This window comes from Pleurotus ostreatus (assembly GCF_014466165.1).
Source record: "Pleurotus ostreatus strain PC9 chromosome Unknown scaffold_4, whole genome shotgun sequence".
In the NCBI taxonomy this organism is placed as follows: Eukaryota; Fungi; Basidiomycota; class Agaricomycetes; order Agaricales; family Pleurotaceae; genus Pleurotus; species Pleurotus ostreatus.
The window spans coordinates 3,478,101-3,500,048 of NW_023503159.1; the positions used below are offsets into that span (position 1 = coordinate 3,478,101).

The window sequence follows — 21,948 nt, forward strand, 5'->3', positions numbered from 1 at the left end:
CCAAGTCCTCGTTCGGCCCCGGGCCAGCCTGAGAGATTATTTCTCCCAGGTTGATCACAGGAAAGCACGTCTAGTGAGCGAGATACATCGCCGTCGCTTTCATCGCTGTCCAAAGTACGCCAGAGGCACCTCTGGATTCGTGAAGGACTCCCAGACGACGATTGATGAGAAGAGCAAGGAGCTTCCGTGCACAGCCACCGTATCCCGTTCCGAATCAGGCGCCTATCTTTTCGCCATTCAAATATTCACTCTGAGTCACCGGCACACGCTCACTCACCACGTCGATCTTGCGTCGATCAACGGGTAATCGATAACCTGCCGCCTCCTGCTCATTCGATTTCAATGGCACTGTCTACCCCAACTTTGGGTCAAGGTGGCGGATGCCCCGTCTCAAAACTCTGGCAGTAGTTCCGATTCGGTCGCTGGTGCGCCGCATTGTCAGAACCTCTGCGGCTAGTAGAACTGACCTCACACTCGCGCCATAGTCCATCAGTTGCGCTGATATTGAGGATTGAACACAGGGACGCGTAACCGGCACGCAAATGCCATGCGCAGCACGCCAGTTTGTTCGTACTAACTACGACCCATTACTTCAATCCAGACGTCCCAAATGGTCCACGGCGTGCTTAGAGCCAATCATAATCACTAGGCCGTACATAACGCGTTGCGGGCCAGCGTATTACTCGGCCAGCGCTCAGACGTCGCTGAGACAGGGGGCATGGTGCGCCTTGGCGCTCTTCGCCATCGTGTGCGCTGAAAGAATGATAGGATGCTGACGGGTTCACGCCGCGACTCCAACGATATATAACCCACCCCCGCATGCCTCAATTCCCCAGCAAACTTTTAGCCACTTATCAGTAGTAAGCACCCTCTCTTCTCTCTCTCTCGCTTCCTGGCACTAATTCGAGGTGCGATCTACAGGCTTTATCGTCGCCCACCTCCCACAATGCGTGTCGCACTCCTCGTCCTCGCGTTCGCCGCTGTGTTCGTCCTCGCCAACCCGGACGCCGACAAGAAGAAGAAGAACAAGAAGACTGCTGCTGCTGCTGCTCCTGCTGAGCCCGCCCCTGAGGCCGACGCTCCTCCCGCCGACGAGTCTGCTTAAGGCTAAGGCTAAAAGGTGATAGACGCCATCATCTGTGGGGGTGGACGTCCTTGTTCTGACGGTGGTTTTCACGTCGCTTAGTCCTCAACGTCAACGTTCAACTCGTGCTCGACTATCAGTCATCCGCGTGTCCCGTGGGTGCTGTCGATGTCTGGCACCCGTAGCATAGCAAATGGCCGTTCGTCAATATCTTAATCCTAATAGACCATATTTGCTGCGCGTGAAACGATCGCAGAACGTGAGACTCAGAAACTTGGCAATACTCCAAAGCAAGCAAATCCCATACTCGCATACTCGCGTACTCTCGCATGCCCATGCTCCCCATTTCCCGCACTCTGTGCCGCTCCGCCGCTCCTGGCCGCCGCCGCCCAATCGCAGACTGACATCTGATCACTCGAGCTGATTTAACCGTGTCAGGTTCATGTTCTTGATCGTCCGTTCGCGCTGGCGTGGCAGCATGTTTCGAAGTTAATCGTCGCGATGCTTGGAATTTGACGAAGTCGTCGCCGACACATGCCCTTCTTGAGTTCTCCCAAAACGACATTCGGTATATTGACCGCGCGGCTGCGTCGCAGCGTTCTTCTCGCGCGCCGAGCGTTGATATTCAATATTCAATATTCATTCCAGGCGAGCGGCGAAGGGCCGCGAGGAATACGAGATGTGGCACCCACTGGATGGGAAAGCTAGCTACCTTGAGTCGGATCAGTTCTTTGTGGTACCACCGAGAGGATAATATATAACAGCTAGCACGGAAATAGAGACATACTCACACCTATGTCGGGATTCGATATCCATTTCGAGACTACTGGCAGCGCGGAGGGTGAACAGACGAACCGAGCTGCTCCTTCGGTCGATATCTCCACGCCCGTTGCCCATCATGCATCAGTATCAGTATCACCGTCAAGAACACGGGCTCGCCCAGTAGTGGGTGCGCCGGAGGACACACGCAATGACGCATCCAGATTCCAGATTGCGGGCACTGCAAACCGAGACGAGCCAGCAACGCGGCGGCGAAGGCGTATAGCGGCGGATCTGCACCGCGCCGAATCGGAGCGAATTACCACTGCATCGCATGCGCTAAATTGACGTGTCTGCAATAACTAGAACACGGACGTACCTGGAGATTGATACATACGTATACCGGAATGGCAGTCTCGCAATTTATCGTAGGAATCGACTGCACTAGCACTAGTCACTATCCACGATGCCGCCCACATGCATCATGCATCATGCGCCGTGCATCACGAGACAGACACAGAGAATTCAGAGAACGCACAGAGCAGGGGGATGTATGGCCGGTGCGAATCACTCCTGGCAGCGAAATCAGAAGTGGGAAGAAGTCTGTCTCCGAGGAAATGAAGCAAAGAACACACACGCGCGCACACACACATATCATTCTCCACGAACAAAAGAGGGGTGATCCGCATTTTGGCTCTGAGTTACTCGGTGCGTTTTCCGCTCCATTCCATGAAAAGGATAATATGCTTACCATATGTGTCTCCCCTTAATGTACACTATGCTCTTTCGTGCCAGCGTTACAAGCGTATGACGTTCTGGCACACCCTGCGCGCCGGCTCGACTCTCGGACCGCTGGCTCACGTTCGCGTTCGGCAAGTTACCTGCTTCATCCATCGTCTTTGTACGAGTTTTCCAATCTCCGATTTTCGCCTCGTTTGTTCTTTTCGCATGAGCGTGGGGCGTGGAGACGCGTATGTCTTCTGACCCCTGCAACCCAGAGCCAAAAGGCGGATCAGCCCTCCTTTGTGCACACTGCAGATTGCGCCGGCGGCGAGGGTGCTGCGCATTTTCGCGTGTTCTTCTGTTCATTTCCTCGGAGACATAGCAGGTGCTAATGCAAATGGTGGTTTCTGCGCCGGCTCGTATCTGGTGACACTCTTTGTCTAGAATAGATCGTCGGCGGGTACGTTGTCCAGCGCATTCCACCAACTTCAGCGACGGGAATATGCTTACCACATATACAGTCTCACATGCACACCTCTCGTCCATTTCGGGTGACTGTTCGGCACCCTGTCAGATACCGGCGGAGGCCTCAGCCCGAATTTTGGACCGTTGGTTCGCTTTCACTGAGCCGCTCTACGCTCTTCCCCATTACTCATGCATCATGCATCATGTCCCACCTCCCCATTCACCTGGCAGATGTGTGTGTGGTGACAATAGACGTGAGGATACCTGGAGACGCTTATGCATTATGTCTTCTCTCTTCTCTTCTGACGTGGCCGCGCAACGGAATGCATCACACCAATGGGACGATCTATTCTAGACCAGCCGTGGTGTAGCGTGTAGCATGTGGCGGGCGGACCTTCTGTATGGGAGGCGAGCTTATCGCATCATATCCACGGAATGAGGAATGCGGGAACGGAAATCACATATACGAGTGATGAGTGTGTTCTGACACGTAAGAACATCGAATAGGAACGTCGAATCAGGGCAACGAATCATGAATTAGAGATGTCTTGACTCTTGTAAGTTTGATATATAGGAGCACCTCCATGGCCGATCCTGATGCTGGGCGACGATCGCTGCCAGCCTCAAGCTTAGGCCCGTAGCGACAACGAGCGAACGTTCCATTCGGCGTTTGAACCATACGATATACGCCGGAGGTAAGACGAGCCAGCGCAACAGACTAAATGAGTTGGAATGTTCAGAAGTTCGAGGCACAATATGCGGATATCAAACAACACTCACCACGAGCTGGATATCACGAACGACATGTTCGCGTCCAAAAACATAATATCACCCAATCATTTCTTCAGCAACGGGATCGAGAAGACACGTCGCCCTCGGGCCCCCTCCTTGACTGTTTCCGGGCTCGCGTTACATGGACGCGTACTTGGAGTCATGGAAAGCGTGTATACGTTTTCTGGTGACATTGTCTTTGGCTTTACCTCGAGACTTGACAAGGTGGACGTAGTAGGGAAGTAAGTTCGAAGGGCCGACGTCACGGGTCACGCATAGGAAATCCAAGGTGCGTGGTAACTTCTGCTAAGCTATGTGCTTAGAGCAAGAAGTAAGGCCTTTTCCACAGTCAGTATCGCTTGTCCGCTTGCTGACTTAGCACTTGTTTCTCAGCTCACACGAGAGGGTACGTACTGGGCGAGGCGAGAGTCGTTCGTGAGCAGAGCCCAAATTATCATTCAAGTTAACGAGTACCAGTGTGTCTATCGGCCTATTTCTGACTACGCTTCCTCCAAGACGGCTGATGGAAGATTGAAGCAACCGCCTTCAGAGCCGCCCACGAACCTCCTTTGCATGGGGCGTTCATACTTAGAAGGGAATAGCAGCTGGGGCATCAGCCGCAGGCGCGTCGTCTACGGCCGCAAGAGCGGGCGGGCGGGCCAATCTTTTTCGCTGGCTAAGATGAGCATGACACAAGCGAGGGGAAGAGGGCGGTGCGCATCTTGAGCGATCGATATTTAATCGACGTAGTGAAAACGAGTTTATATAACGTCTGGACGCCCACATATGACATCTAGACGGTGTCTTGGTCGAGTCCCAAAAGCTTTAGGTCTAGGCTCATGTCTGTCGACGAGCGCATGATCCTCAGGGAGAGTGGCATTTTGATTGAAGTCCCCTGCAATGATGCCGCCGCTGCACCCTCGCGCAGAAGGCCAGCCAATACGCCATGCGCCCATCCGGAGATTGCGCCTGAACTTCCTGTCATGGGGCTCGAGGTGGACGTTGAGGAGACGTCAGTTTTTATCAGGCTGGGGATGCGATGCTCACGCAGAGCGCATGCCTCTGGTGCTTACTAGCCTGCCCCATACGGAAGACGCTGTCGAGCGCGATCTTGGAGCCTCCCCGCCCCTCCTCCTCAGCGAGCGACGGAGAGCCGAAACGCTTGCCGGAGAGCAAGGCCATGGGTACATCCGCACAAGACGTGTCGTCCTCTGCATCGGTCGTTAGGAAGCTCGAGCGCACTCTGCGGTCGCTGAGCTCCCGGACGCTAGACGTGACTCCTTTGAGAAACACGATGTCGAGAAACTTGGGTCCTTTGAAGATGTGGTCAAGGATAATCGATGAACTCGGAACGTGCAGAGGCCTAAAGGGATGGCTGCCCAGCGATGACTGGCATGGTCGAAGGTGGAAACAGCACGGCTGACTTGCTCTGCGTTGAGGAATTGCATCAATGAAGGAATCGAATCTCTGAACAAACGGTTACGGCCGGAACGGAGCACGTGGCAACATAACATCGGTGCAGTAAGCTCCGGGCCGGAGCTTCGGCCGCTTCTCCTCTTCCACTGGTAGTACCGGTCAACTGCCATCGCGTTCCACTTCCATTCCTACCAACACAAGACAACGCCGCTCTGCTGCGCGCCTGTCTGCCAACGTACAAGAAAGTAGACGCCAACCTCGCGCGCAGACAGGCGCCAAACTTTTGAGCAACGAAACCAAGCTCGAGACCGCTCAAGGCTTCCTATTTCCAAGTCGAAGCGCCCGTGTTTGGAGCGGTATTCAGATGTGCTCCATTGTATGGTGTGTGCTGTTTTGATGGCTTGACGTCCTGTAGGAATAACGCTTCTTGGCGTCTTGATAAACGCGCAAAAAGCAACGGCCATGTCGGAACGCTGTAGGTGAGCCCATCGAACATATGTATCCTTCACGTTCTGATTCCATATTCCTATTCGTTCGAATTACTGGATATCAGTCGAACTCTGTAGAGCCAACTTGATTTCGACACGGTTCTCAGCGTGGGGCGAGTGGTTTGCAAACTGGAAAAGAAGCTTGGAGATCACGCCAGCTCGGCTCGCTCGTCGCTCGTCGTGAACCTCGACGTCAAACTAGCTACAAGGCTCGTTGTTGTCGCGGTCCAGTTTAATGACCGAGGGGAATGAAACACACCCGCGATGCGAACCCCCTGTCCTCCATCAATCGACTCTTCTGTTGGCGTTGTTTCGATCTGTCTTCCTGGAACTCCTGGAACTCTCTGCCAACCTCCTTTCTGAGCCAATGTACGTGTCAGGTGCTCCGGTGTATGTCTTCCTACAAACCGATACACTTTTCTTAGATTACGTTGACTGGAACGCCCGTGCGCATTCGCATCCATGGCTTCTAATTTCCGTGGTATGTCCTCATATTCCGTAGAAAAATATACCAATTGAACCACATCAGTAGAGCCTGATCTTCGGGAGGATGTGACATGTACCGCCGGCTGCGTAAGGCTGTCGCATTGCATCCCGCATGTTCGAAGACCTGTCACACTCAATTCTGCTTCTCGGTTCTTCTAGGTACTGGTGGGGAATCGATATGACTTGATGGAGCCAGTTGCTTCCCATTCCAGACCTTTCGTAGGTCCGTTCTGGCGTCCATATGATGCGGCTGATAGTGATACAACGATGTTTTCTCGACGTTGGCGCGGAACATGCTCGTTTGGGAAACGTAGTGAACGTTTGTTTCTTCATTTCCTCGGACAATCCCCTTCTGGCATCCTCACACCCTAGGTTCCTGGCCAATTGACACGGTTGTTGTCTTGCAGCGATGATAACGAACCAGGTCTGACAGTGCTCACCACGCTGAGCCGCCTCGTGGCCCACGCTGACTCCCGTCGCAAACCAGTATTCCATGAATACCTTCAATACCAGAAATACGAGGAATACGTCCGATCCCGCCCCAAATTGCCCTCATCAGGCCTCGAAGATACCCTGTTTGTTCCCCGCGTATTCGGCCATTTGTCACATCCGTAACAGACGACGTATGTTCGGCGGATCTGACCGGAGCCTGGGTAGTCTGAGCATGGGGCGGCCAACTCTGTCGAATTATGTGATCGTTACGTTGAGGTGTTATTCGCTTTTAGTTTCGTATTGTTTCCTTGATTTTCTTTGTCTGGCGAGTTATGCTAACCTCGCTCAACAATTTATTTGGGTTGGCTAGCTTACTCCGCAAGTCTCAGGGCCTGCATAGGGATGTACCACGCCATATGTCTGATCCCGCGTCAAAACGAAGGTAAGTGTACTATGGAGTCGTATACTACTCTTTTCTGTTGCCAGCCCGCACGTACCGACGCTACCAATACTTGACGTTGTGACGTTGAATTATGACTTGGTTGGTCGACCTAGCGTCTTGAATGAACAGGGTGTTATGTTTTGAAGACCCTCCGCATCGTGCTCCGTAGCACCATCACATCATCACACGACGCACTTCTTAAGGCGACATGCAGAATGATTTCAGCTCGCTCCCAATACTGGATTCCGACGGCGGCGAAAGTAGTGGGAGTAGTAGGCAGGAAGCGTGACGGGATACTCGACAGGGCCGATCCACGCCATACTACTCCAAGCCGGCAAAACACGTCGAAATGCTATATAAACCACCGTCGAACGCCCTCATTTCTTCAGCAAACTTTTAGCCACTCATCAGTAGTAAGTCGCCTTCCCTCATTACTGTTGACCGCTCCAGCTGAGGCGTTCTCAATAGGCTTTATCGTCAGCCACCAATCACAATGCGCGTCGCCCTCTTCGTCCTCGCTTTCGCCGCTGTGTTCGTCCTCGCCAGCCCCAGTGGCGACAAGAAGAAGTCCAGGAAGCCCAAGGCTGCTGCTGCTGCTGCTCCTGCTGTTCCCGCTGAGGAGCCCGCTCCTGTCGATGGAGGCGATGCCCCTGCTGCCTAAGTCTAGAAGGTGATACATCTCTTGACGTGACCTCCTTGTTCTGACGGCGATTACTACGTTGATCAGTCCTCAGCCGATGTAGCTCGACTATCATCCCGTTCCAGACTACGGAGTCCTTGTACGAGGACTGTGATGTCGACAAGTAGAGTAGTGGGATGTTTGTCAAGCATATGTAATGCCTAATAGACCATGTCTTTGCTGCTCGCTCTACTCGTTTCGTGCATGTCGGGACTCACTGCGACGGCGGGGTAATCCACAGACCAACCGAGGATCATCCCGTGAATAGAATAGATGATACAGTCACGCGCATGCGGCATGGAGACATCGAATAACTAGTCTTATGTCGCGCTCTTTGAAGCGGTCGGTGAGCCAGTGACTATGCAGACACCGGAGACCGAACTTTACTTTGCTTCCCTTGTCACATCCTTGCTTCCACACGGTGTCAGCACGGTGGTACGGCCAGGACAAGCTTCTTCGCCACTTGGGCATATGCCTTGACTACTCAGCAGGCAATGTTCATGCAAATCACCAAGTGAATGTAGAAAGATTGCACGCACAGTTACTCAAACATTGCGCTTGACGTCGTCAGACCGCCTTAGCACGACTCTTACACACCCTTGTACTAACCGTGTGGCCTAGGTACCACATTACGTTTGCTCTTTCAATCATAATAATGGTCTAAACAGGCGTCATTGGGGCCGCAGCGACAGCGACTGTATTAGTCGGCCAGCGGGCAAATTACACTACAAGGACAGAAGGAATGGTCCGTGTTGGTGTGAGTGGTATTGTACAAAGCTGGCATCTGAATGAGAGGATGCTCGACGATAAGTTGTCGATCAGCATCTCATTGGCGCACGACTCGGGTCACCTTGGTAGCTTGGAAGGAGGGAAGTGCTGATATTCCAATTTCAAAAGCTCGAGGTACATGAACGAATACGAATTTAGTAGCAAGGTAGCGCTACTGTTGTGTTATGAATTACAAAATATCGATGGCAGTGCAGCCAACGTTGACCAAGCCATCTAGAAAAGAGTGACGTTGTGTTAGCGACCGTACGTAAATTGCGCGACGATACTTCGTGCTCGAAAGGCGAACTTACTGAATGCAACATTTTCACAGCAGACTTGCTGCGCGTTACTAATGGGAGGCAGACATGTCAGCAACGAGGCTTCATATGCCCGATTAGATGAATGACGTACCAGGATCCTCCGACAGCGACCGTGGAGCAGGTCAAGCCCAGGACGACGTTCGGGTCAACAACGACGCCCAAAACCACGTCGACGACTTTAACGACGCCGAGCGCAACGAGCAGGCTCGACACCAAGCCGTGCTGGATGAAGGCAGACTTGAGGGAGCTCTCGAGGGAGGTAGCAGTCCCCACGTCTTTGCAGCACTCGATGGTGGTGGTGCCGCAGTTGCTGCTGGAAGGGTGGGGTTCGGTGCGTGCTACGACGGCGGGGTGGTAGCGAGAGCAACGGTGGCAAAAGCGGCGGCGTTGAAGAACATGGCTGGCTTTTCGGCTGATGGACAGTGGAACTGCTGGTGTAGGTACTTGAACGACTGAGAGTGTTCGAGTGGGTCTCCAGTATCGAGAACGGGCCTCGTTTTATAGGAAAAGGTGGGGTGCCCTCTCAAACGGATAGATTAATCGAAGGAATTGAATTGACAAGACTGAGCAAGTAAGTCGTGCATTGGAGCAAACTGGAGACTCACCCTTCCGCGGCCCTTGAAGTTGGAACGTTCAACGAGGATGGCCCTGACAAATTGGACGGAGGGGTCTCTTCCTATGCAGCCCTTGCTTCCTCGTCCTTTGTTTTCCAAGGATGATCGCCGAAATCCAGGAAGTGGTGGCGAGCATTTGACAGTTGTTCGCTCAGAATTCTGTTCTGTCGACCACCTACCCAATCTTTCTTGAAAATCGACGCATCGCCAGTTAATCGACGTCATCCGACGCCAGCGGTACTTGTAATCGAGGCATTAACGAGGATCAGGTGCCATCAGATGTCGAGGAATATGATATATACCTTGTCTAGTAAGTCCACGCTCCGAAATATCGGTCTACGGTGTAGACGTACCACAGTACTAGAGTGTCGATCGTCGACAAACCATTTACAAAATCCAGTCGGTCGAATCTCGAAAGAAATGCGGGGCCAAGGGTCGGCCAAGTCGCGTAGGCTTCTTCTTAAGCATAGACACCAACCAAACGAGAGCGAAGCGCGTACAGTAATGTATGACACGTTGTTTGGCGGATTCGTTGAAAGACTCGCCAGTGAACTACGATCTCCTTTAATGATGGTCCATTGAGACTTGGTACGCCTTGACTCCAGCAGGTCGGCGGGTTAGGACATCGAGCTCAGAATGTCAAGTAAGAAAATCGAGCTGGTGGAGCGTCAGGATGGTCTCTGTGGTTTTGAATTGATTCAGGGCTTACTTTACCACCCGTCTCGTCTGACAGCCTGAGTTGAAGGGTTGCGTTGACTTGAGTAGAGTCTACTCGGTGTTAGCCAGCGCCGGAACCAAACACTGGAGGAAAACTAACTACTTCTACACGCCACGGCGCTCTAATTTATTCCAACACAAGGCCCCGTGGATGAAAGAACGGCCGACGCCAGTTACAGCAAGAGCTTAGAGAACAGTGTTCAAGCGCCACAATGACAACGTGGTAAATAAATCATTGCCGATTCCTTAGGCGCCGGACTTGCAATTGAACTTGTTGTTACTTGTGTCTCAACTCCTCGAAGTTCATTCGATTTCTATCTTCGAGTTTTCATAATCTCAAATATCAGCAACGAAGTCGCAGTGTAACTGGTCTTTAGGACTACACGACAGGACTCACCGCCTCTTGCGCGAGGGATTGCCAGCCCTGGCCGCTAGTTGCACTGTCGTAGCGCGTTTTCGCTTTGCTGTTAATAGTCTCGAACGGACGATCTTGGACTCACCTGCAGGTTTCAATGCCGTCAAATTGTATCCACACGGGGTCCCTGGAGAAAGTCGATCCTGGGGCAGCACGAATCAGACTTCCTTGTCGAAACCCCTTTGCCTTTGTCTTCGAATCCGGGTAGGCGAGACTGGGGTCTCCAGCAACGGCGTAACAGTACGACGAGGATTCGAGGTGATTGAGCGATCGCCTATGATTTTGACGGCTTTTCCCAAATCCCAGGGCGTAACTTCGTTTGCATCGCCGCATCCAGCGTAAGCGGCTAATTTCCGGGATTCAACGAGAAAAAAAGAAACTAGTGGTATGGCCCCCCTTGGTCTTAGTCCATTGTCAACATGGAACAATCATCTTCGTACTACCTCTCGCCCACCTCCGATTGCGACGATTAGCGGGGGTGTAGTTTCGTCCGATGGGCTCCCGCTTCGCTGTCGAGGGACAGCCCGCGCACCATTTCGTGAGTAACCCCCATGACTCCGCACCGTGGTAGTTCAAGGCTGAAGGCGCTAGATATAGATTGGCACGCGAGTCGCAAGCCGGTGTTGAGGCGTCGGGGTTCATGTCCAGTGGTCACCCGCTGAGTCACTGAATGCGCGCTGGACCCCACACGAACTTCTACGTCGAGCATGCCTCTCGCCAGCGTCATCCTCCCTCCACGGTAGCCGAATCACCTAGATGACCTGCAACTGTCGTTGAGTAACGTGAACGTACGAGTCTCATGATGGCAACGAGAAGGGAAGGTACCATCTCGCCCACTCAGACTTCTTTGCCATCGGTTTTTCCATCCCAAGTTGGGACTCAACTACGAAAGGCTTACCCTAAGTTTTAGATACACTAGGTCTACGTCATTTGCAGGAGCTCCGGTGAAGGACCTCGGTGTGGTAGATTGTGTAAACGGGACTTGAGATCTCCGTCGTCATTGCCGTGTCTTGCTTCGCGCTTGGGATCTTGGTGGAGCTGAACTCCGTCAACGGAACGGAGGGGACTTCAAATGCGCACGTGGAGTTCGTTCAAGCGGGGCAGCCGATCCTCGATACCACGAACCAAACCCGCAGGGACACGAACCTGGCATGGTTATGAAGTGAGTAAGTAAATATTTCACCTTCTGATAACTCTCACTCTATCTGACCCACCAATTCTAGATTCCCTTCTCGTCAATATCGTGTAATTGTCAAGCACAAACACGCCATTCCGTGGACGGGCGGGTTCCAATTGGTGGCCATGTAGGGAATACATGAGATAGAGGCAAGGGTACAGGTAAGCTTGATTCCATGATCCTCAACTAATAGCGCAGACTCACCTGTTCGCTGTGACGCCAGTGCTGCCTGACCTCTCAAGTCACGTTCCTCCGCCCATTTGCACGCGATATCTCTCAGACGACGCCTGATACGCCGGTGACTGACTACCCCACGCGGCTCTCTCCTTCCCTGTTGAACGTGGCACCATCCAGCGCCCCAAGGCCCTCATACGGCATTCTCCGCATGCCTACAACGGCTAAGGACTCACGGCGCTACTCCACCCCTCCCACGCACTCCAACAGCGACTACAACGGCTCTGCGAACCGAGACTTTCCTACTCCCCCAGCGCTCACCCCACGAGTCCCTGCCTTACCATTTTCAAGGCTACGCCCCGAAAAGGCCTCAGATCACCGCGCAATCCCGAAACACCACTGAGGCACCGCCGCATATCTTCTTCTAAGTCACGCGAAACAGAGTCAACTGCCAAATCGTCGACCTAGATCGGTGCAAACACATCAGATACGGAATAGCAAGTCGGTACCGAAACGAAATGAATGCGAGGGAAGGAGAACGCCGAAGCGGAAAGTCAAGTTGAAAACAGCGCAGATGATTGATGAGCAGCCAGGTACGTGGTGACGAGGGTTATCAGAACGATATCGGACTCACCAGCGCGGATAGAGCAAAGGGCGATGAAGAGCGTGTGCGCGTGCAGGCAGACACCCTCCACCTACGACCGTCGCGTACACCGGGCGTCGCCCTCTCTCTTTCCCCGTCGAACGCGACGCCCTTGGGCACCCTCAAGACCCTCGCACGGCCATATACAGACCCATTCACTGCCCGCGCTACTCCGCCCCTCCCGTCAACTCCAACGGGGCTATATCGGCGACTACAACGGCTACCTACGACCCCCAACCACCCTAGCAACTCCGCACCTGCCCCACGAACCCCCAAAATCAACTCCACGCCCCCAAACGACCGTAGACAACCCACAATCCCATAACACCGCCCACGCCGCCCAGCATTCCGCTCCGTGAATCCAAGTCGCGCAAGTCGCTCGACCTAGATGCGTGGCTTTGTAAGCGACCGGCCTATCTATATTATCCGACGGATTACAGGGTGTAATCGGTCAACCTCCTCCGTTTGGGACACAACAACTTCACACACCTCCGTTAGGGTCTACTGATGGGTAATCAGCTTGTTGTGTCCGGCTTTTCTTGTCCCGTTGTCCCTATCTATATTATCCGATGGAATAGGCAGCTTATTCCGCCGACCTCCTCCAAAGTGGACGCAACAACTTCACACACCTCCGTTAGGGTGTTCTGATGGAGAATCACCTTGTCGCGTCCACCTTTTCTTGTCCCGCCGTCCCTCCACGCCCCCTTCTTCGTCGAGAATCTCGCTGAGCGTAGCGAAGCAACCGTCGCTCCCCGACCCAGGGTTAGGTGACGAAATATGTCCGGGCATGTTAGGAGAGTATACTGATCAAATTCCTACGGAGATATCTGCCCTCCTCCTCATGCTACAGCCCAAATACTGTTTCGGTACGAGGAGGAACAGGGCCCAAGTCGCAAGATGTGGGCCCAAGTGGACGCGACAAAATCCCATCTCTAGGTATACCTTCAGGCTGTATGGGGAACCTTGTTGCGTCCACTTGGGCCACTTTCTCCTTGTTCAGCAGCTGCATTACTACCTGCAAAACCACTATACTGGTTCCATGGGTGTGGGAAATGGGCCCAAGTGGACGCAACAGCTCACCAAACCTCCCAATATATATTCCCTAGGACTGGGTCGTTGTTGCGTCCACTTGGGCCCACTTGGGCCTATCTATATTATCCGACGGAATAGGCAGCTTATTCCGCTGACCTCCTCCGTTTGGGACACAACAACTTCACACACCTCCGTTAGGGTCTACTAATGGGTAATCAGCTTGTTGTGTCCGGCTTTTCTTGTCCCGTTGTCCCTCCACGCCCCCTTCTTCGTCGAGAATGTCGCTGAGCGTAGCGAAGCAACCGTCGCTCCCCAGCCCAGGGTTAGGTGACGAAATATGTCCGGGCATGTTAGGAGAGTATACTGATCAAATTCCTACGGAGATAGCTGCCCTCCTCCTTGTGCTATAGCCCAAATACCGTTTTGGGATGAGGAGAAGGGGGGCCCAAGTCTCAGAAAGTGGGCCCAAGCGGACACAACAACTTACCATCTCTAGGTATACCCCAAGGCTATATGGGAAGCCCTGTTGTGTCCGCTTGGGCCACTTCCTCATCATTCAGCAACTGGATTACTACCTGCAAAACCACTATACTGGCTACAAGGATGTGGGAAATGGGCCCAAGCGGACACAACAACCTCCCAGACCTCCCCATATATATCCCTCAGGATTGGGCTGTTGTTGTGTCCACTTGGGCCCACTTGGGCCTGACCTGTAGAATTATCTTTGTGTTTTATTTAATGCGCCCCTGTTCCCCTTTTCCCCTGACCTGCCTATTCAGGCAGCTGAGTTTTCGCATTTTCTCACAGTTACAATACATCACAACTCCGACCTCATTACAAAATTAGTTTCTCACAGTCAGTAGCTCACATTAGGGACTTCAAATTTCGCTCTAGTGGCACTTTTTGTAATGAAACATGGTCAGAACCTGCTCCAATTGCTTAGGTATATAGAGGAATGTTGTTCAGAATAATAAAAGGCATAAGATACAAAAACTCCGAAGTAGTTAGGGCCATTTTAAGGCAGTCAAGAAGGGCAAAAATGCGAACTTGAGTAGCAAATAGTGAGCTACTGACTTAGGGATTGATTTTCATGGCTTGCTTGAGTGGACAAAGTTGTTCAGAATGTAAAAAAACATAAGTCCGATGTGTGGAGCAATCTGTAGCACCAGGTCTTCTCATTTAAATTCAGCAAAAATGCGAAGTACAGCCAGAAGGTGACTCCTAGCCCCCCTAGATCATGTGCTTACAGAAAACCTCTGAAGTATTCTGTAAACACATGACCCAGGGGAGGCAAGGGGCATTCCCACACTGAGTACCTGCCTCAACCAAGTACAAAATTCGCTCTGAGGGCTTTTTCTTTGTGAATACAAGGCCAGGACTTGTTCCAATTGCTTAGGTGTATAGAGAAATGTTGTTCAGAATAATAAAAAACATAAGATACAAGAACTCCGGAGTAGTTAGGGCCATTTTCATGCAGTCAAGAGGTGCAAAAATGCGAATTTAAACAGCAAATAGTGGATTACTGGCTCAGAAATTGATTTCCATGGCTTGCTTGAGTGGAGAAAAGTGTTCAGAATCCGAAATTGCATACACTCCAGTTCACAGTATATCAGTAGCATTTTTTAGGGACAAGCTACAGGCTCAAAAATGCGAAATTAGCAGGAAGATTGAGCTGTAGTGCATCAGAATTTGATTTTCATTGCTTGCTTGAGTGGACAAAGTTGTTTAGAATGTCAAAAAGCATAAGTCCAATGTGGGGAACAATTTGTAGCAGCAAGTATTGCTAGTTAAATTGAGCAAAAATGCGAAGTACAGCCAGAGGATGACTCCTAGACCTCCTAGATCATGTGCTTACAGAAAACCTCTGAAGTATTCTGTAAGCACATGACCCAGGGGCTAGGACTCTGAGTTCCAAATGTGAAAAAATGCGAAATGAACCCCCTATTGTCTCTACCTGCAAACTACTGCACTCTATTTTTGCATCCTCTTCACATCTGCATTTCAAGAACCTCTTACCACAGCAATGGCATCATCTCAAGGGTATGTAGCTATTCTTAGAGCTCTTCTAGTCCCAGAATCATAGCTCCTTTCATGGTCACTGTAGAAAGGCTTTCTGCTCCATCTGCAACAAGGAATGGTCCAGGAAGAAGACCTACAATGAGCACATCAGAACCATTCATCATGAGAGCTACATTTTCTCCTTTGGTAAGTTCCCTTGCTTTCCTCATGAACTAGTAGTTGTATGAACTGTAATTAGATAGCAAAGATTACTTGGTGGTTAGGGATGGCATTGAGCATCTGCTCTGCTGTCCCTTGTGTGATGTTCAACATGAAAATGTTAAGAACTTCAGTCACCACTCCAGGAGTGCTCATAAGGTGCTCAAGTTCTCTTTCAAGGCTGTAGAAGGGGATGAGGAAGTTGAATTGGAGGATATGTTTATGGATGTGGATTTCCCAGCCCCAGTTTGTATTTAATCTCATTCAATTTGATGTTAACTAACTTCATATTTGTTAAGGATCAGCCTGTCTCTTCGCCTACTCCAAAGGCGACACCCCTTCGTCTCCCGTCTTCTGGTCTTCGCTCCACGCCTTTACTTTCTCCACCAGCCCAGCCGTCTACTCCGCCATGTCTCGAATCGCCTCACTCGTCTTCAATGGATCTTGAACTCAGGCCTCGTCCACTTCCAACTCTGCCTACGCAACGCATTACGGCTGCTGAACCTGCCATGAGCGACTTAACAACAACAGATACATTGGCCAAGTATGGACTCATGGTGCACCGTCACTATTCTACGCTTCATTGCATGGCCTGTCTCGATACTTGGGTTCCTTCAAAGGTAGTGGCGCATCTTCGGTCTCACAGCTTTACCATCTCCCGTGAAGATGAATCCCAACTGCTACATGTACTCCGCCAGCTCCATATCGTCTCCACAGAAACTGCTTTGGCGCCCAAGACGTTAGGGCCACCAGTTGAAGGTCTCGCTATTCACACTGGCTTTCGCTGCAACTTCTGCACGTACTGTACTCTGAAGAAGACGTCTATGGGAAAGCATGTATGCAAAGAAGCTCCTGTTGGTTCACAATTCGGTTCACCCTTCCGCACCGCTACTGTGCAAACATTCTGGTCTGTACTACACCGCCACTACTTCGAGGTTACGGCTCCGCTTTCAACACAACCTGATGACATCTCCTTGCTTGACATCTACGCCTCCAAGCTACTGCCAGATCTCACTACCATCACACACATCCTACAGCCTATTCATCCGCATGAACTACCACTCATGGTTCAGATGACTGGCTGGCATACACATCTAGCAGATTATCTGAAGGATCGACGTCTCGTGGGGGATCTTCTGGACTTGGTTCAGCTGCCTACACGTGGGTCTGGAAGTCGCCTGGCTAAGCTTGGTGATGTGGCAAATGAGTATCTTGAAATCGCTGGGCGCAGAATCAGCAAGTCACCCTTTGAAGTTCGCAAGATGTTGAAACGGTATCCAATGTATGTATTATTTATATTGTCCTGGTCATTTCTAATCTTTAATTGAAGGGAAAGCGTCCACTTCAAGCCACTTGAAGACTCCTCCACCATCTTACGCCACTTTATTAGGTTAAACCTAATTTGCAAGTATGGAATTCTTCAAATCTTGTTGCATATATCCCATGTATACATACTAATAATGTACTCTACAAAGTCTGACGGTGTTCGGCGGTCCCGTTTGTGAGCAATGAGGCATACAAATTGTGTCTGACCGTCATGACCGTCATGAGCGCTTGATTGACGGTCAGTGACAGTTATGACCCACGCCATGCTAGGGACATCTGAAGGACATCGCAGGCTGTGTCTACCACGCTGCACACTGGTAAGTACTCCTCCAGTGACTGTTGTGACTCTCCATGACCGGCAAGTTGACCATCAAGTTGACCGTCATGGCTGTCAGCCTGACCGTCAAGTTGACCGTCATGACCGTCATGACCATCAGCCTGACCGTCAAGTAAGCGCCGATGACCGTCAGCCTGACCGTCAAGTAAGCGCTAATGACCGTCATGACCGTCAGCCTGACCGTCAAGTAAGCGCCGATGACCGTCATGACCGTCAGCCTGACCGTCAAGTAAGTGCCGATGACCGTCATGACCGTCAGCCTGACCGTCAAGTAAGCGCCGATGACCGTCAGAGGTTCTCACGCATTCTCCATTGTCTGAGGTTCCTCTCCATTAAAATGAATGTATTCAGCAACATATTCTGTGCATATTTCCCTGAACCGACCCCTGAGATCACTTGCTCAGTTGCACCGGAATTCCCGAGCAAATAAGCGCCCGTTGACCGTCAATCTGGGCGCCTAATGACTCCGGAAAACCGGAGCCTATCCACTGCGTCCTGGCACAGCCAAATCCGCTCAGAGGGATGAATATAAAGAACAAAGTACAAAATATAAAGCTATAATTGTCAAAGCAAGACATGTTCTTCTAATACAGCCGTCACCGTACTATACAAGACATCGCTCTTATCGTTCGCAGTGTTTGTGAATAAGCAGGCACCCATCCATGGCTCTATCTCGCTCACCCAGAACGAGTATTGGCCATTTTCAGTCCTGAAGACACCAATATCCAGCCTAGCAAAAAGCCGAAGGTCGGACCAAAGGTTCCTTTCCCCCGCACCAACCTTCTTCCAATCTTCTTCCTGCCTCGTGATAAACTTGTAGAGGATATTGGTGGCGAAGCTACGAAGTCGCTCAAAGCCATGGGAACCCAACCAGAATGGGACATTGCTATCCAACATGTCGAACACCTCCTGATTGGATATCATGGACGCCGTTCGTTGATTGTCCGCATCACCAGCACTGAGAAAATAATGCGTGAACAAAAGATAGCAACTCAGAGGTGTCTCACTCACCGTAGCTTCTCCAATGGGATGATGCTTACAGGCTCCATGGACACCATTTGGGACCCACCCGCACGCGTACCAACCGTGTAGATCAACTCGCCTCCAGCAAAAAAGCACCTCACCTCACCCTTCTGCTGCATCTCCTGAATGAGCGGTTGAATGAAGTAGTGAGGTCTTGGAATGGTCGCGTTCGCTGTTTGCCACATCTTTTTCGTCTTCTTCATGTCGTCCTTCACCTTTTTCAAGACTTGCCTTGCCGTGTTGTTATCATCCACCTTCCAGACATGGCTTGAGCTTGCCCCCATAGTTCGCTTGATCACAATGGAATTGAGATCGACGTTCATCTGGCGCAGTTCCTCCATGTCATTGAAGCCCAATACTGCCGGGAATTTGCCAAGGGCGTCCATGAGGCCAACAGAGCAGTGGGCGACAGACAAAAGAATATTCCTTTTGTCTGATAACCACCATAGCTGGAATGGGTCGGGAAAAAAGACGACGGATTGGCTCAAATGTCTCAACCCATTCAAGTAAGGAGCCAAGTCCTTTGCCGGCATGGCGTTCGGGCTGTAGGTGGGATCTCTGAATGAACGTGAGCCACAGAACCACCGCAGGAAAGAGATCGACTCACAGAGGATCGAGAATGAAGTCCATTCCCCCGCAAATCAGGTCGAAGGACTGGAGTTGAATCCAACCCGGAGTCTTGGATCCTTTGAGCACGAGACGCATCCACTGTCCCATGTCCATGAACGTAATGTCCCAGGCATCCTTTCTAACCCACATCTCGATGGCCAAGGCTGACTGGAGCAGACTTGTCAGGTCTGGGTGAGAGGACGAGCGGAAGGAGGCTTACAAATTCATCCACCACATAGGGCACATTCGCCAAAGCATTTCCAAGCTCCTTCGCACGCAGCTTGTCCACTGAAAAATGATCTGGCCACGCCTTCAAAAGGATTTCTGCCAGTTCCTCGTCCACATGCTCTAGCCTTTTGAAGCCTAAGAGATCCCCTTCGTATTCAAAAAATCGAGAGACTGGGTTTCGAAAGTTTGGCAACCAAAGGACCTTTCTCCTGAAGCCCCTGATTTTATGCCCGTCCTTTGCCTTGGGAAAGGGAACGACCTGTTGGACCTTGGGCAGGCTGGATGCCGGTCTGACAGCCCAAGCGGTCGTTTCATGCTCTAGCACAAGCGAAGGTTGAGCGTGCCCGTGCCAGGGGGTTGGCGTGGCTGAGGGTTCCCGAGCAAGGCCAAAGTCGCGTGGATTGCGGGGCGTCAACCAACGTGTTTCATGGATGGGCGTCTCTGCGTTAGAGGGTCGTGGCAGCTGGGATGGCCTAGGGGTAAAGAGGTGTAGGGGATCTTGGGGAGGTAGTGAGATGCGCGGTGGGGAAGTCGGTAGGTGAGAGGGGCCTGCTGCGGGTGGCTGCTGTGGGGAGGAAGAACGGCTGGTGTTGAGATTCAGCCGAGCCGCCACCTTCTGCTCGTAGATATCGGGCGGGCATTCTGCCTTGAAATTGTCCAGATGAGCCTTTTGATTGCTCAGTTTCCCCTCCGTAATGAAAAGGTAGAAGCCATAGGCGTTCTCTTCCCACTGTTGCCGCGTGGGTGCAACAGTTTCGTCAGGAAGTTTGACAGGCTTGGGGCATGGCTCATTTCCCTTGACGCAAGGATTATCCTTCTTGCATAGAAGGTGGTGCATCGGACATTCAGCTGTGCATTTTGGGTGGACCCGGTTGTTCGGGAGGTGCTTTCGAAAACGGCTGCCTCCTTCTTTTATGAACAGGAGACAGGTCTTGGAGGCAGAGTCTTGTCCCACGGCGCGAGCAGTTTTTAACATATGGTTGCTATCGTGGACGCAGGTGTGGGGGCAGGCTAAGATCTTCATGGTGTAGGTGGAGGAGGATCGCATTTTTTTGTACCATTACCTGTGATGGTCGTGACCGTCAGATAGGGGTCATTTTTGTCGCACTTAGCTTATCAGATTGAATCTCATCAACCGTCATGTCGTTCAATCGCAAACGCTCAGACTCTTCTAGCTCTGAATCTGAAACAGGGAATCTGCTCGCAGATCCCAACTTCTTGGATGTGGAGGATGACGATGCAATGGTAATTCCATCTCTTCTTAGAGCGCAGCCTGAGCTAACCCTGTCCAGAAAAAGCGGAAAGCAAAGTTGGACCCGCTCAGATCCCGCTGCGCCGTACCCCCCATTGAAGGCAATCTCACGTCTCCTTTTTCTCAGCACGCAAAGAAGAAACTCAGCGAAGAAATCCTTCGCCAGAGGTTGCATGAGCAAATGGGGAAGAAACTTGCCAGCTTCAACAAGTACGCTCCTACGTTCAGAACAAAGTTTCGGTTGGACGAACTGCAGCCATCAACGCCAGGCAACATGGCAGAATATGCGCGGAAACACCTTGGAGATGACGTTCTACCTCAGGTCATATCGGGGAAGTGGGTTGACGCCGACGACGAGCCTCTCCTGTTCTATCTTGGACAGCGAGATAAGAATGACAACACAGAGAAGCCGGTAAGTCTTTTCACTTGTCTTTGGCCAGATATCATATTCACAGGTTGTTTACAGATGGCTGAAGATCTGGACGCTCAATATGTTCCTGAGAGAACCAGCCTCGATCACCCAGGGGCCAGTTACGTCCACGATGGTCTGCCAGTAAGTCTGTAAGTTGTATATAAGAGTCCCTTTCTGATGTCTCTGACAGCCAGCCGCACTTGAGCGGCTCTGGCAGGCCACACAAGATCTTTGCTCCCAATTGCCGCCCAAAATCCCGCCCGAGCTGACTCGGCATGGGCTGCAGCGCCGGGACGGAGGAGATGACCGTGTTATGGAATACAGGATGGAGGATGGAAGTATCCGAGAGGAACGGCGAGGAGTACACCATCTCGTCCAAGGGTGGGTAATGCAAGGACACCACGATGTACGTCCCGCACTTTCAAGGCTTTCTCATCCTCACCAATTTCATGCGGCAGAAACTCTACCTATCGGCGGACATCCACGAGTCTTCTTCAGGCGTGGCAGCGACCAGAGCATATTACGCAGCCACGAAGGAGATAGCAGGACTCCTCGGCCTCGTTGTCAAGACGCTCCTTCCGGAGCAGTACGAAAAGTACCAGGAGGCTTTTGAAGCGGGAGTTTGGTTCGCAGATGAAGATCCTGGGCCCTTCCTGGGCCGTGCTGTAGTATGGAAGCTTCAACTTAGGATGCATAAGGATAAAGCAGACGCAGGCTTTTCTATCAGCGTCCCATTTGGTGCCTATACAGGTGGTTATATGATCATCCCTCAACTCCATGCCAAGCTCAGGTAAATCACTCTTCGAAAATTCTTTCTCAACTCAACATCTTCGTGATTAGCTACCGCCCTGGGGACTTGTGTATATTTCTGTCGTCCAAGCTATATCATCAAGTTTCAAGATGGGAACCTACAGATGGCATGCAGAAGGGTGGCCTCAC

General features: G+C 51.6%; 3 protein-coding genes across 3 annotated transcripts; all 3 read left to right on the forward strand.

Annotated features, from left to right (window-relative positions):
- Positions 1-819: 819 nt before the first annotated feature.
- Positions 820-1,105, forward strand: PC9H_006979 (uncharacterized protein; the record flags this gene model as incomplete). Its single annotated transcript, XM_036776516.1, has 2 exons — positions 820-857; positions 922-1,105. 2 exons carry the CDS (start codon positions 820-822, stop codon positions 1,103-1,105), a joined length of 222 nt encoding a protein of 73 aa, XP_036632535.1.
- A 5,935-nt stretch (positions 1,106-7,040) lies between these two features.
- PC9H_006980 (uncharacterized protein) lies at positions 7,041-7,727 on the forward strand (the record flags this gene model as incomplete). Its single annotated transcript, XM_036776517.1, has 2 exons — positions 7,041-7,066; positions 7,535-7,727. 2 exons carry the CDS (start codon positions 7,041-7,043, stop codon positions 7,725-7,727), a joined length of 219 nt encoding a protein of 72 aa, XP_036632536.1.
- Positions 7,728-8,911: 1,184 nt separating this feature from the next.
- PC9H_006981 (uncharacterized protein) lies at positions 8,912-9,289 on the forward strand (the record flags this gene model as incomplete). The annotated part of the gene is made up of 1 exon (XM_036776518.1): positions 8,912-9,289. One exon carries the CDS (start codon positions 8,912-8,914, stop codon positions 9,287-9,289), a length of 378 nt encoding a protein of 125 aa, XP_036632537.1.
- Between the last annotated feature and the right edge of the window lie 12,659 nt (positions 9,290-21,948).